Genomic DNA, 15,332 nt, shown 5'->3' on the forward strand with positions numbered 1-15,332 from the left:
ATGTGGAGAAATTGGAGAAGGTCCAGAGAAGGACAACAAGAATGAGAAAATGTCTAGAGAACATGAGCTATGATGGAAGACTGAAAGAACTCGGCTTGTTTAGTTTAGAAAAGAGAAGACTTAGAGGGGACATGATAGCATTTTCCAAGTACCTAAAAGAGTTTTGGAAGAGGTGGGAGAATTGTTCTCCTTGGCCTCTGAGGATAGGACAAGAAGCAGTGGACTTAAACTGAAGCAAGTGAGGTTTAGGCTGGACGTTAGGAAAAACTTCCTAACTGTCAGGATAGTTAAACACTGAAATAAATTGCCTAGAGAGGTTGTGGAATCTTCATCACTGAAGATATTTAAGAGCAGATTAGACATATATTGGGGATGGTCTAGACAGTGCTTGGTTCTGCCGTGAGGTCAGGGGACTGGACTTGATGACCTCTCAAGGTCCCTTTCAGTTCTAATGCTCTGTGATTATGTGTAGCAATACCATTGTTGTCAGTGGTGTCGAGCCTAGTGTAGACCAGGCACAAGTATATTTAGCACAATGTCAGCTGATTCTGTCTGGAGTTAGCTAAGATAGCGATAAACATCTGTGCCTGGCTTATGCTAGCTTTTTCACTGTAAATAGCACAAGTGCAATTACACTGTAGCTGCTAAGTTGGGCAATATTTCCCCATTGAAATTCTCCCTTGGTGGCATTGAAACATAATTTTCTTCAGAGTCTGTCACAACTGATTGAGTTGGCTTTTTGCCTCTGTTTAAATGTAAAATTTCCAGATCTCTCTCGTGTTCAGGGTGGGTTTAGGGGAAGAAGGAACTAATATAGCTTATAATCTTCAAATTATACTGATACAAATGTTTAAGTTCTTGTGAATGATTTCTTGGTACTGGAAAAGCCTGAAGTAGCAGCAGCTGCACAGCCTTCATAAAGATTGGGGTTCTGTTCGAAGTGCTACACAAGTATAATGATAGACAAAGTTTGTGCCCCAGAGAGCTCACAAATTCATTGTTTGCCTTCACTGAATTGGACCAGTGTTCCCTGAAGTCCTTTCTTCAGCACCAGTAACTAGCTAGATTTAAGTTTGGTAGCATATTCTCTTCTGCATTCACCTATGGCTTTTGTAAATAATTCAGAGAAGTTTGTTTTAATGTTCAATTTATACACAAACTGGGAAAGGTTAACTGAACATACAGAAAAATTTACTATTCACTCATCATTTTAAATCTTGTCTCCACCATCTTAAATGCCCTTCCCATGTAATTAAAGTCTGTGGCTTCCCAATATTTGAGTCTTTTATACAACTAAGTAGATCATCTTCTCTCGAATTAGTTTAATTTCTGACGGAAATGTTAGCAATGAGTCTTGTTCATAGTATTGGAATTTTTGCAGAATTCTTTCAATTGCATTGCATAGTGAGGCCAGGTCCATTAATGGCTATTAACCAAGATGGTCAGGAACAATATCCCATCAAGCCTGCAGCAGCCTCTCAGCCCCTGCTGCCATGAGGCAGGCAAGGGCTCCAACTCTGGCCCCACAACAGCCTCCCAGCTCCTCATCGCTGCAGGGCAAGCAGGGGCTCAAACTTCAGCCCCATGCTGTCAGGGTTCAGGTGGGGGCTCCAGCTCCTGGCCCCTGCTGCCAAGGGACTCCAGTTCCCAACCTGCAGAAGCCTCCTGCCCTGCAGTTGCATGGCCGGCAGGGGCTCTGGATCCCAGCCCAGCTGGTGCTCCTGCACCTGCCAGCTGCTCACTAATCTGGCAACATCTATGGTCATGCCAGAGAACGGATGTTGCTGGAGGAGAGAGTGCTGGATTTGAGAGGTGCAAACTGTAGTATGATTCCCCTGATTGTGTGGACAGGATTTTTTTCCCTGAGACTCATGCTTACGGTATAAATTTTAGGCAAAAAGTTTAACCTGCATGAATAAGGGAAGTCATGCTAGAACCCTGCTGGGAACAACTATGAGCTGTTTGTGTTGTGATGTGTAAGATTTTCAAATGCTTGAGTCCTAGTTTTCAAAGTCATGTAACATTTTTAAAAACAGGTTGAATCATCCTTAAGAGAAACACACAATACGTATATATGTCACGATACATAAGTGAATAAGTATAAAAGATTGATCTGTTAATATTTTTAACGTTTTTCCTTAAGGACCAAAGTAATGAGGAGAAGCACGCAGATGGACTTATAGTAAGTTTAAATCTAATATTTTATCTCCCTTTATTTCTGCAGAACATATGAACAGAGACCTGAATTTCCACTTACTTACAACAAACCTTTCTTCTTTCTCTTATTCACTGCTTCAAATGTCTTGGTTTTTTTTATCTGTTGAAACTTCAGCTTCTGCAGTTGGCCATCCATGATTACCGTTAGGAAAATAATATTTTTCAGGTTTTCTGCTTATCTTTTTAAATGGCTACATTGTGAATGTATCCTTGTTTATTTAAACTTAATCAAACAAATTAAAGATCTGCATGTGAACCAGATGTAAAAAGGAAATGGTTCCTCTAGAAATAGCTTGTACTAAATCTGACATTTTTTATAAATAGGACACATTTTGTTGCTCACATGCTATAAGTGGGGATGATATTCTATATATGACATTTTGCACCTGAGGTACAAAAATGGAAAAAAGATTCTATCAAGTCTGCTTCAGCCATATTTCATTTTTAACACTACTGTTTCTTTGTTGTCAGTCCTTTATGACTTCAATTTACTCTGTCATTGTTTTGCATATGAATTGCATCTGTGTTGAGTAGGGAACTGGTTGCTTTAGAGCTTTATTTCCTAAAAACTGGAGTTTGTATTTTTATATTCATTTCTGTCAACTATGTAATTTCAGATCCCTTAGTCTGTTCCTTCCTTGAGTTCTACTTTTGATGTAATGCATATTTCTGCTGAATATTTAAAAATTACATGCATGAGCTTGATCCATTGTCACAACATTTGCATTTCTATGCAATAGGAATATTGATAAAACCTAAAGTACCACTTATTAAGCACAGGGCAAAGTATACATTGTTCTATTCTACCTAGAACCCTTCACTCTGACCACCCCACAAAAGCCTTTTATACAATTTAATGTTTTTTGTAGCATGTCCTGCAGGCCTAAAAACTCAGGCTATCTCAAGTCAAGATGGGATGAGAATTCCAGAGCCAAAAAATGCCCCATTTGCCATTGCATGATATGACATGTGGGGAGGCAATCTCACAAGTAGACATCCCATACAAGTTATAGAACTACTACAGATTTATATTTTTATTCTAAATGTAGCAGTTATAAAAAGTGTAAGGACCAACCCTTGTCAACATGCTTGAGATCTGGAAATGTGTTTATATGCAAGCTCATCTGAACTTAAGAATCTTTTTGGGGAACTTGATTTCATGACAAAAAGGAACAGATGCAGTCCAATAAAATTGTCTATTCTAGTTATGAAAGTAAATGTTTTGTCATCTGTTGTTCATGCACATCTAGGTTTGGAGGTGAAATTACAGTTTTTCCTTTAAACTTCGAGAATTTAGTGGTAGCAAAAGACGCCAGATTGATTGCACAGGAACCTGAGACTCTCCTACAGATCCTGTATAACTCCCCATCCGTTGTGGAGGAGCCTTACATGGGAGGTGGGAGGATGGACCAGTTCTTTGTGTAGCTGAGGATACTAAAAGGGTGCCAGTTGTATAATGTTTTTGTTCCCTGGACAAGTGTCTGTCTGAACTTTGGCATGAGAGTATCAGTCAATTTTTTGTTTTTAATACTTTCTGTAAATATGGCATAAAATCAAATATACACACACATACATATAGGAAATTGCTGTACATCTAGCAGACATGTTCTGCTGCATGGCATGTAGGAGAGAAGACATGCAGCACTATTGTATGGCAGCACTTTCTCTGCAGTTTTTGGGAGGGTTTGGAGATGTGGACAGTGGGTCTGCAACTGTGCATATCAGTTGGCTAAAATTGCCAAAAAAGGTTGGCCTTTGCAACTTTTGTATAGTCTGAAGTTGTAGTAACAACTGTGCTGATTGTTCATACATTTGATTGCACTGAAAAAACTTTCAGTAGAATGTGTGAAGAAACAACTTATTTAATACTAAGGGTATTTGCTCCAGGTCCCTAAATGACCTTCTTAAAGACTGAGCTCACAACCCTGGGTTTAGCAGGGTAATGCACAAACCATTGAACTATCCCTGTCCTCTGCCCCAGTTGCTTCTTTCCCCATTGCTGAAGCCTTTTCCTGGCTCAGTTAAAAACACACTGGCAGTAGGGAAAAGCTTTGGCAGTAGAGAGACAGGGGGGGAAAGGCTCCTGATGAAAGATTTCCGTGGGGCCTTCCCATTACAAAAGCGTTAGGCCAGTGAGGGCAGAGGCTCTGGAATGAGGGAAAGGTGTCTCCTGCTTTATAGTCTTTAGCTGCCAAATGCAGCTACACACTGCAGCATGCTTAGCCATCTGCTTTTCACTGTGGTGTGTAGCTAACATATCCTATGCTGGCAGTCATCTTGAACATCATGTCACATGGTTTCAGGGTAGCTTTATTTAAATCAAAATACATGACTGTGAAAAGTAGTTGCACCATCCAATAGAAAACAAAACCTGTTTAGATAATTTATTTTAATACAGTTTTACATTTCGCTACATTAGGTTTCTTTTTTTTTGATTGGTGTAGTCATTGCAACATGTTAAATTGTAGCATAGTATGGCCCTGAACTACCTTTTTACTAATTAGGTGGATATAGTATATCTATACACATTTATTTAATCAGTTCTGTAGCTTACCGTATGTTTATTCAAATTCTTAATATTTACATTATGCTATTTAAATTATGAAAAGTGCATTTCTTTTTTATATGGTGCATGTGTCATGCTGTATTTTCATGAAAAGTAGAATTCACTGTACAAAAACAGCATTTTAAACTTGTTTTTAGTTAAAACTGCAATTTAAATGTATTTGATACATAACAAAGTTTATGAAGATATGTTTTATATTCACAATGAACTGATCTTTTTCAAATAAAAAAGGTACTAATTATAGTTGGTAAAATGATGCATTGTATTCTGTCAGCTTGCACTGGACTTTCAAAGGTATTTAGGTGTCTTGTGGCATTTTTGAATGTGCCTATGCAGGTTAGGCAGTTTTTAAGAATTCCACTAGATACTATTCTGCATCTTTAAGCACCTAGATATCTTTTGGAAATCTGACCCCATGTAGTCAGGTCTTTAAAATTAGTGGTTCTCTTTCTCTCCAGTTGTAGATTTGAAGAGAACAAACTTTCCTGCTGTTTGGGGTGCGGAAGGGTGGATTTAAAAAAAACAAACAAACCTTTCAGTTGCTTTCTCAACTTTGAATATACTGATCCAAATTAAGAAAATATACTCCCTGCCACTGATTACTATCTGAAGTGAAGTAAAAATAAGTGTAAAACTTTACTGCACAGCAGAAATTGAAAGTACTCCTATTTGGGGAAAAGTCACCTGATTGTGGAGACTGCAAATGATACAGATGCTTAATGCAGTACATGGTGATGCATTTATAAATCTTGTGTTGTCCTCAAAAGTTAAGGATGACCTACCTCCTGATTCTGTGTATGTTTAAAAAAAGCAACATAATTAAACTTAATATGATGTGTTCTGGGCTCATTGATGAAGGCTGATATTTTTGTTTTTTTATTAAATTATGATAAGGTTAGGTCTTAACGTAAGTTATCAATTTGAAATTTAACTTCAAACAGGCTTATTTTTGAAAAATAAAGTGCTGAACTTTTTTGAAAAACCTGATTTAAATCATATTCTGATGAAAATTGAAAAAGCAGGGGTTTTTTTTATCCAAATTGTTTGGCTGTAGATAACCAACCTTCAACTCCTATCTATTTTGTTTTTCTTTCATGTAGAAATCCTTTTAGTGCTTTCATTATTATATTTTGAGCTGTCTAGAGCAAACAATCACGGTTTTGTTTATGAACTTTTATTAAACTATGATGTAACTTCGTAAGTTAAAAGCAAAACAAACATCTAAAAATGTGTGTTCATTACAGTTAATCAAAACTAAATTGCTTATTTCTAATATTTTATTAATGGAAAGTAAAAGCTGGCTATCTAGAATTTGGATAATTGGCATGCTTAATTAACTGGCATGTGTTGTGTTGGTGGCCACCAGGCTGTCACCAGTGGAGTGGAGCTGGTTGCCACCAGGGCCATGGGGCCAACTGTTCAGCAAGTGTTTGGCCTCCACAGAACTGGGGGCCAGCTGCCTGGCCTGTGGCAGCAGCAGTGGGGTGGCGCCAGCAGCCCCGCTGTAATATCCAGCATATTTGATTATCCAGCACGCTTGTGGAACTGGGTGTGTAGAGTAATAGAACTTGTACTGTATTAGTCACCTTAACAACACTAAATTTTATTTTTAAAGATGACAAGTAAATATGGCTTTAAAACAATCTAAGATTCCTTCTTGGAGTTTCTGTTACTTTAGATTATTTTTTGAGGTTATTTAAATCATTCTCTAGCCAGGAGACGTGTGTTTGTAACCAGTACTTCCAAGGCAAGGTGCGTGGAAAAAGATGGGTTTTAAATTGTGCTCTAGAAATGGTCAGGTTTTGGCTCATGCCGATCATTTTTTGTGGTAAGGCATTGAACAGTCAAAGCACTGCCTCTGCCAACTGCGAGTCTCACCCATTGTTCTATCAACTATAGTCTTTGTGTCAAATGCAGCACTGTAGACCTGTGAATGTAGAGGCAAAGACTCAGAGCTAAGTGTGTTCCATTGAAATACTTTAAAGAATAGAGTCAGTACCTTGAAGAGGATACAGAATCAAATGCGGAGCCATTCCCTTTGTTCATTTTAGAATATAGAACACTGTGGTAATATCTGATACTTTGCTTACAATAAGGGATAGTTGGTAAATAATGAGAAATTTAACTTTTAAATTGCTTGGTTTTTCATTTTTTATTCTTTGGGATAAATATTGAATTGTTTGCAGACCTGCACCATGCAATGCAAGTTTCCCTGTAGTGTCCCTGAGGGTTTTTCACTTGGATTGGAGATCCTTGGCGACAGTCCCTGTTCAGCCCTTGCATGTTTCATACACATTTTCATGCCCCATTGTATGACCCTCTTCTTCAGATCTGGAGAATTACTGAGAGAAAAAGAACTGAAAGAGGCAATAATTTATTTTTTAATATCTTTCTTTTAAACAGGGCATTTGTGTTTTAAAAAAAAAAACAAAAAAAAAAACCACCACAACATACAACACAAAGGTCAATGAAAATGGTCTGCAGAGTAGGATTAAATATGAATCTGGGCTTAGATAAATGAATGTTATCAGCATGGAGTTTTTAAAAAGAGGGAGAATTCTTAACAATAAATAAGGAAGGATGAAAATATATGTAAGTTAGAATAATAGGAATGGATGAAATCTCATGTTGGCACCTGTCCCCAGTCTGGCATCTTTGGTTTTCTAGCACATCCATCTAGAGTCTTGAGTACAAAATCTGTATGACCATGACCTGCATGTTTTTTCTCCGAGGTATGCCCAAAAATGTGGGCGTGATTTTACAGTTTTATGTAGTTTCTTAGTGTAGTTTGGACAGTGGTTTGTTTTCTAAATGATAGTTCACATATCTGATGGTCTTATTGGAAAAATTAGGCTCACTTCCTCCTCTGCACAGACTGGCCATTAATGGGAGATGTAGAAATTAAAACTGGGAAAGTAAGCTTCTTCACAGGAGAATTTAGGTTTACATAAAGTTGAGTTTAGTATATTTACATTAAGCATTCTTTGAAAAAATGTTTACACTTAAAATAATTCATATCTTCAGCTATCAGTTTGTATGTCAAGTTTTTCCCAGGACTTTGCTGTTTTACATTTGGAAATCTTCATACATGAAACTCGATTGACTGTATTTTTTTTTAAAAAAGTTTAATTTATTTTTCTCAGAGTACTATTAACCCCGTTGATGCAGTATATCAGCCTAGTCCTTTGGAACCTACAGTGATCACTACAATGCCCACACAGACTGTCTTACCTCCAGGTACAGTATACAAATGCTTCAGTAAAAGTATGTGTTTTTTACATTCAGCTGGTATAAGTTATTGGCTTCCTGTTTGTAGCTTATTTGCTATGAACGAATGAAAACTATATAATTGCAGAAAAGGATGAAGGCTTGTTCTGTAATGAGTTCTGTCATCAGCATACATTTTCAGGCTTGTGAACTAGGATATGTAGTCCATGTAGCTATGGCACTTTGACTCTTAATCAAAAATATATACTCTTTCTGATGTGCATCTCTGGTTTTGTTCATTTCAGTTTTTTAAAAAAAAGTCTTGAGGCTATATACATCTCAATTTTTAAAAGATTGTAGGGAACATTCAGCTCTGAGTTAATTTTTCTGTATATTCTTCTATACTCCTTTTACCTATGGCAGTCCCCTTACTCTGAAAATATATAAGCCTGTAATTTCTAATGGCTGTTTTTTTTTTCTTGGAGGGAAATCATATGTTTCTCTTTGAAAAATGGCAACAATTGTCTAGATACGTGGTGTGCAATATGCAGTTTGTTTACCGCATGTGGCAAACTGGACAGCGTGATGTGGCAAATGCAGCTTGTTAGAGCTGCACACGTGGAGTGATCCCTGCCCCTCTGTGCACATGCCCCACCGCTGCTCCTGCAGCTTACTTGGACTGCAGGATGGCTTGGGTGGGGCGGCGTGGCTTGGGGCTGGACTGGGGGCTGGGCGGCTCCGGTGAGTTACCGGGGTGGGGGAGTTGGACACCTGGCTGTGAGCGTGTAGTGCACTGGGGAGGAGAGTGGTGGCACCTGGCTGGGGGTTGGGGGCATGTGGTGATCAGTCAGTTGGTTTTGGGCATGACTGGTCTTAGATCATGGCTGTCAGAGGGCAAAAATAGTAAGGATCTTCTTCCATACCAAAGCAGGTATCTGCCGCTTATGGTTTTTTGTTTTTGTTTTTACATGTTGAAATATCTTCTAGAACCTGCTCAGCTGTTGAAATCAGAGCAGCGGCCTTCGTCCTTGCCAGTTGGGCCTGTAGTAACATCTCTAGGAAACCATCAGATTCCTACACCAAATAGTACAGGTATAGTTTCGTGTGGCTCTCTTCCATGTTAAAGTATTACATTTTTTAGAAATGTAAAGTGAATTTTGTAGAATTTATATTTGATGCAGTCTTTAGACTGAAAGTTACCTTATATAAGTAGGAAATAAAAGCCGTTTCTGTCTGCATTTTTGTTTGTCTTCAACTTTCATCTTAACTACCATTTTAATGCTTCTGATATTCAAATAGATGTAATTTTTTTAAGTTACCTTTAGTCCTACTGAGGTAAACTTAAGATAATGTAACTCAGTTTGTATTAAGTGCATCGGTTAAACTAGAGGAGCCCATTCAGCTCATGACTATAGATTGTATTTGCTTTAATTGCTCCTAATACCGTACTTTATAATGAACTGACACCCCACATCTCCCATGCATGCAGATCTGTCCGTCTCTGTAGTGATTGACTTCACTTACCTTGACACTACTGAAATCCCCAGTTATGCTTTTCTCTGGCCTCTAAATTTCTCTTTCCCTTGCCCCTAAATTTTAACATCTCCACAATCCTGTTGCACTGGCTGCCTTTTCATATATATAAAAGATTTATGTTCAAATTCCTTTGTGTTAAATTATTCCATGAGCTGAATCTTCATTACAGGATGTGTTTTTAAAATGAATGTTGTCCTCCCCTGCCTCATCTCTTTTCCATTCTTGTCCATCTTCAACTTTTTTGTCTTCAGTGTGACCCCCCCCCCCCCCAAAATAAGAAGAACATAACAATTATTTGTTTGAATCACACATGAGGCCTGTCTAGTCCAGTGTCCTGTCACTTAATATAGGCCCAACACCATTTTCTTCAGAGGAAGTGTCAGAACCCAGTGTTAGGCAGAGCTGTCCCCTGACATTAGGTCTCAGCCTGATCCCCAGTAAAGATTGCAAACCCTGAAATATGCGGTTTGAAGTCCCACCCTTAAGAAACTTTTTGGTGGGAATTATTTTGTGAATATAAATATCAAATTACTATTTTAATCTTAAATCTTGTCCTCCACTGTTGAATGTGGCAGAGAGTTCTACAGTGTTGTGCAGTTTCATTGGTTTTGATTTTTCCACCTTTTTGATTTAATTGCCCCTTGTTCTTGTGTATGAAATGGAGGGGACAGAGTTATGAATTTATCTTCTATAAAATCTTATGTTCCCTCTTAGTCATCTCTTTTCTAATGAAAATAATCTCCGAATCTGTCTTAACTTGACAGTTTTTTTTCAATAAACTTAATATTTTGTCTTGGTGATGATTGATTCTTTCATCCTACTTTTTTTCCTATCTTCTAGCCAGTTTTTGATCCATAGGAGTATGCTGCCTTTTAATCCATGAATACATAGCTTCATTAAGCTTGTTGTGAGATAAAGGTCAAAGATTTTGAGAAATCTAAATAAATTATATGATCCCATTCACTTTTACCAACTACTGAGATTATTCAAAAAGTTTTTAAGAACTTAGTGAGACACTTTTTTAATGCTGGTTACTTTGTTGTGATCCTCCAGATTATAATTGTTCTGTATTTAATAATCACTTCAATCATTAGGCCAGGTGAAAATGTACTGGTCTGTACTTCCCTGGATCTCACATCAGGACATTGCTACCCTCCAGTCTTCAAAAACAGTGGCATATTGTTGATAGCTCAGCCACTTCATAATTAAAGGAAGGAGGTGGAACTAGATCTGATCTCCTCCAGTAGCCAATATTGTCTTGATGAAGTGGTCACCATAAAGTCCCTGGCATCCAGTTGGAGTGCTCTAGAAAACAATGATAGTTCAGGAGGTCAGCACAGTACACTAAGAACCAGATCTGGTGTCTGTAAACGGACTTATTGGGACCACAAGAAACTTGGCCAGACACATTACAAGTGGTTGTCTAGCTAAATTAAAATCATGCCAAAATACAGATGTTGCTGGACGAGAGCGTTCCAGATTGCAGAGGCCCAACCTGTAGTGCATGTGCATTTCCGTTAGTCTCCCTGGATGTAAGCTCTCCATTAAACCAGTGAGGACCACTCTCTTTTTAGCACAAATGTAGACACTGCATTACCTGTGTTGTCTCTAACAGTCCTCCTGCAGCTATCACACAGTGCCAGACACTGACAGCTCTGGTTACATCCATGAAGAATAATTTAAGTGTAGATACATGCACCACTAAAACAACACAAAAGAAATTACAATTGAGATAATTTTGTAATGTAGACCAGGCCTGAGATTCTAGAATTGTAACAATAGAAGTGACTAAATAATAGCCTTCCACTCTCTGCAAAGTACACGTTTCCATCCTAGCTCTGTATCTCCAACTGCCTGTTAAAGTGAAGGTTTTTTAAAAATTCTTTTGAATTTTATAATTTTTGGCAACCTAGAAACATTTTTAAAACAGAAGGCTGAGTAGCCCCTACATATGTAGCTATTTTTAAGTTGGCTGTTCTTTTGTCTCAGCTAGCTTCTCTTTTTGTGTCTTTCCTTAGGAAAGCTGGTGCCTAAAAGTTGGATTCTAAATCAACATTTAGGCTCCTAAATAAAGGTGACCTGTCCCCCCTTTAAGAGTTTTGAGGATCCACAGTTCCCGTAAATGTTGAGATTTCTTTAACAGCTGTAAGTTCTCAACACCTCTGAATACTAGGCCATGTTCATTTGGGAGGCTAGCCATAGATTCAGGAGGCTAATTTTCATGTACCCAGTTTTGGGCAATTCTGGCTGTGTTCTGTACCTCATTGGTCACTCCAGGTGGTGTATTTGTATTACTTATTTGAAATTACCTGGGTACATTACTGCTTTTGATTTTTAATTTTATAGATTTTCCTAATGTTTCAACTCTGCTAATGTCTTTATCCACTTGATCAATACAGTTAGTAGTTTCTAAGTGGATGGTTTAAAAATCAGTAAATATTTTTCACAGCTGCAGACTTCTTTAATTTTGTAGGAAGTGGGCAGTCAGCACCCAGCAGCAGTTTAACCTCGCCGAGCCATGTCAACCTGTCTCCAAACACAGTTCCAGATTTTTCTTACTCCAGCAGTGAAGATGAATTCTATGATGCTGATGAATTCTATCAGAGCAGTTCTTCCCCAAAGCGATGCATGGAGTAAGTAGTGAAAGCACGTGGTGCCTTATTGAGCAGAGTTCCTAAAAGCGTATGTAGCTATCTCTGTGAGTGTTCAGGACTAAGCCTGAAAACCTGGATATGTTAATAATAATGCATTTATAGTGTGTTCAAGCTTGGCAAGCTGGTCAGTGGACTAGTCCGTTAACTATTATATGATCACTGCCAAATGTACCAGCAGTATTGCCCTGATGTAATCAGTTGCAGGACTGCCTTCATTGCATCGTGGTGCAAATGTTTCTTTTATTAAAAGTTAATTGGATTTCATTTTTCTGAGTTAGGTATAACATTTAATACTATATCCATAAAGTCTTACTCTTTTTTGTTGTTCTAATAAATTAATGCTTTAAAACATTTGACCATTTTTTATTATTATTTGACCAACATTTGACTTGTCAGTTTGTTAATTTTGGACAAGTTATATACCCAACCCTAAGGTTTATTGCAGCAGTTGGTAGACAGCTAATGTCCCTCTTTTCCACACGCTTTAGTATTTTTCAATTTTTGAGTAATTTGTTTTCATATACTCTTGCCAGTTGTGGAATTCTGAGACTAAACTAACTTTCAAAATTATTGGTCTTCATCTTTGATAATATATTTGAAATAATGGATTTTGTGCCTTAGAATTGTTGTGGGTTAGATTCTGAGACCCACATCAGAGTGTTTTACCCAATCAAGTTTCATTCCAACTATTGTGTTCTGTGAAGCTGACTATCACCCTAGCTTCTGAATATTCCAGCATCTTGTAACTTCTCTATAAACATACTTCTGTAGTAATCAACACCCCCCTGCCCCGGTAAATGTTTTTTAGTTAAATCCTAATTTTTCACCCTGAAATAAATGTTTTTAATCATGAGAACTTGATACCTTTCTATAGCTCCTCAGGATCTGCAGCAGTCCTGACTCGCAGCAGCACAGGAAGTAGTTTGAAACGCCCAGACACCACAGAATCCCTTAATTCTTCCATGTCTAATGGCACAAATGATGCTGGTAAGAAAATTGCATTAATTCTTTTATTGGAAAGTTCTTAGTATAAATCTAGGTACACTTTATGTAGTGCTCAATTAAATAGTTTCTTATAACTTGTTTGTGCAAAAAAGAGGGTTCAGTCTCTCACAGTTTTAAGGTGAATGTTTCACCAGTTGTGAAAGTTTAGCTTATTTATGTGCTTAAATCCTATTGTTATGATCTCTACTTTTCAACATAGCTTTATTCAGTAAAGAAAATCCACTTGTTTGCTTAATAAAGTATTTCTTATGTTAGGACTTACTGACATATGTTCTGTTTTGAATGTTGGGGTTTTTGGGGTGGGGAGGGGAGGAGAATATTTTAAGAAACATAATGAGCAAAGTTGACTTCCTTTCTAGATCTCTTTGATGCTCATGATGACAGAGATGATGATGGTGAAGGAGAGTCAGTGGAAGAACATAAGAGTGTTATCATGCATCTTTTATCCCAGGTTAGACTAGGAATGGATCTAACAAAGGTAAGACTAAAAGGCAGTACTTCATGAAAAATCTGAATGCTCTGTAAATGAAATATTGCTACAACATTATATATTAGATGAAGATTTTAAAGAATGGGAGTGTTGATTATGATATTAAAACATTTCATACTATTGCCATCTCACATTTGTTGTTCTGTTGGCAAGTTTTAACTGTTTCAGCCTTCCTATAAATTACTTTTTGCTATTCCTTGAATGGATCTGCTTTAATGTAGAAATGACTAAATTTAACACTGACAGAACTAATTGAATTGCTAAAGTCCCATGAGCTAGAGAAGCAGTTTGCCAGCAAAAGTTTTCATTTGCTCATTCCTATGCAATTGAGTTCAGTGCCCTAGACTACACATGGAGTTGGGAGAAGAGGAGAAGACTTCAGAGGCCGTATGTTTTCCACTGCCTCCTCTTGTCCTCAGACTGCCAAAGCAGAGATGCACAAGATCACAGTGTGTCCTTGTTAACTTAACAAGTGACCGATCAGTTTCAGCATTGCGGTTGCTTAAAACCAAACAGCAAAACTGACCAGAATTATGTGCATTTCAGTCTGCTGCTGCCAGAACTTCTGGGGTCTGTGACATCATGGCAGCCCGCTGTGGGGCCTGCGGAGGCTTGAGTAGCTCTAAGTCGTCAGGGGCTCTGAAACCCTGGGAAGATTGGCTTCCAGGGATACAGAAAGCCAAGTTCATCATCAGCTTGCTTGCCTGGCTGAAACGGAGTCTTGCAAGGCTCCTATCTTAACAAGTATATGAGGAGATAGCAGGCAGGAAATAAATTTTCCGATAGATTCTAAGGAATTTCCAACAGACTTTCGAACTCTTTCCATAGAAAGATTTGATTTCAGTGAATCAGCAAAGTCTGACAAATGTTTCAACTGAATTTTTCAAACAACTGTGCAGAGCACCAAAAGCATGATGGTTAGATGCTTAAATAATTCATGATTTCCCATCTCTCGGTGACAGTGTGGGAGTGGAATAGAGAAGCAATTTATCTTCAAATGCTTTTGTTAATCTAGCCTTATATTCATTGTAGTTTTATGGCACAGTTTCCACAGTATGTTTATGGATCGTATAGTTACATTTTTGTAGAGGCCATGTTAAATTTTATGAAATTACCTTTTAAATGCACCGTCTGCCTATACGTAACCTAGTGTTAACAATCTTCATGTACTAGTTATATAAAAGCAAAATGGAGTTCTGTATATCTTTTTGTACATAACTTTGGTTACCTTTATTGCTCAGTAAGTCATTAATATTGGTTCATCTTTAATTCTCTTTGCTGGTTCCATGAACCTGATAGTTTTTTAGCGATATGGCAATATTGTTTGAAATTCATTTGTGTGGCAGTATTATTTGAAAGCCTCTTTCAGCAAGAAAAGAAGGAAGAAGGGCGTGATCTTGAATTGCTCAATAACTAGGCAGACTGTAGTACCTAGGCTTCCCTATCAGCAGAAGCTTTACATTGAGCTGCTGTCAGGCATTGCAGATCTGGAAACTGGCTTTAAAAATATGCTGAGCTGCTACTCTTGTTAAGAAAGAATTCTGGTTTCTTCTGAGGTTACTTTTGATGCAAGTCATTAGATGGGCTACCTATGGAATGCTTCATTTCCCCCCCCCCCCCCCCCCCCCGAAGACTTGATGCTATTTCAAAATTCTTT

General features: G+C 37.9%; 1 protein-coding gene across 4 annotated transcripts in view; it reads left to right on the plus strand.

The window, feature by feature from the left end:
• The window catches only part of OSBPL9 (oxysterol binding protein like 9), a 110,408-nt gene that overhangs the window by 80,862 nt on the left and 14,214 nt on the right, over window positions 1-15,332 (plus strand). For 3 of the 4 annotated variants that reach the window (XM_075002491.1, XM_075002494.1, XM_075002495.1), the window contains 6 exons: window positions 2,144-2,182; window positions 7,927-8,020; window positions 8,978-9,082; window positions 12,000-12,159; window positions 13,055-13,167; window positions 13,545-13,663. In XM_075002491.1, the coding sequence (XP_074858592.1) occupies window positions 2,144-2,182; window positions 7,927-8,020; window positions 8,978-9,082; window positions 12,000-12,159; window positions 13,055-13,167; window positions 13,545-13,663 (630 nt within the window). The remainder of the gene's footprint in view (window positions 1-2,143; window positions 2,183-7,926; window positions 8,021-8,977; window positions 9,083-11,999; window positions 12,160-13,054; window positions 13,168-13,544; window positions 13,664-15,332) is intronic. The other variant, XM_075002493.1, reaches the window with a different exon arrangement.

Source organism: Carettochelys insculpta, chromosome 9 (genome assembly GCF_033958435.1).
Source record: "Carettochelys insculpta isolate YL-2023 chromosome 9, ASM3395843v1, whole genome shotgun sequence".
Classification (NCBI taxonomy): Eukaryota; Metazoa; Chordata; order Testudines; family Carettochelyidae; genus Carettochelys; species Carettochelys insculpta.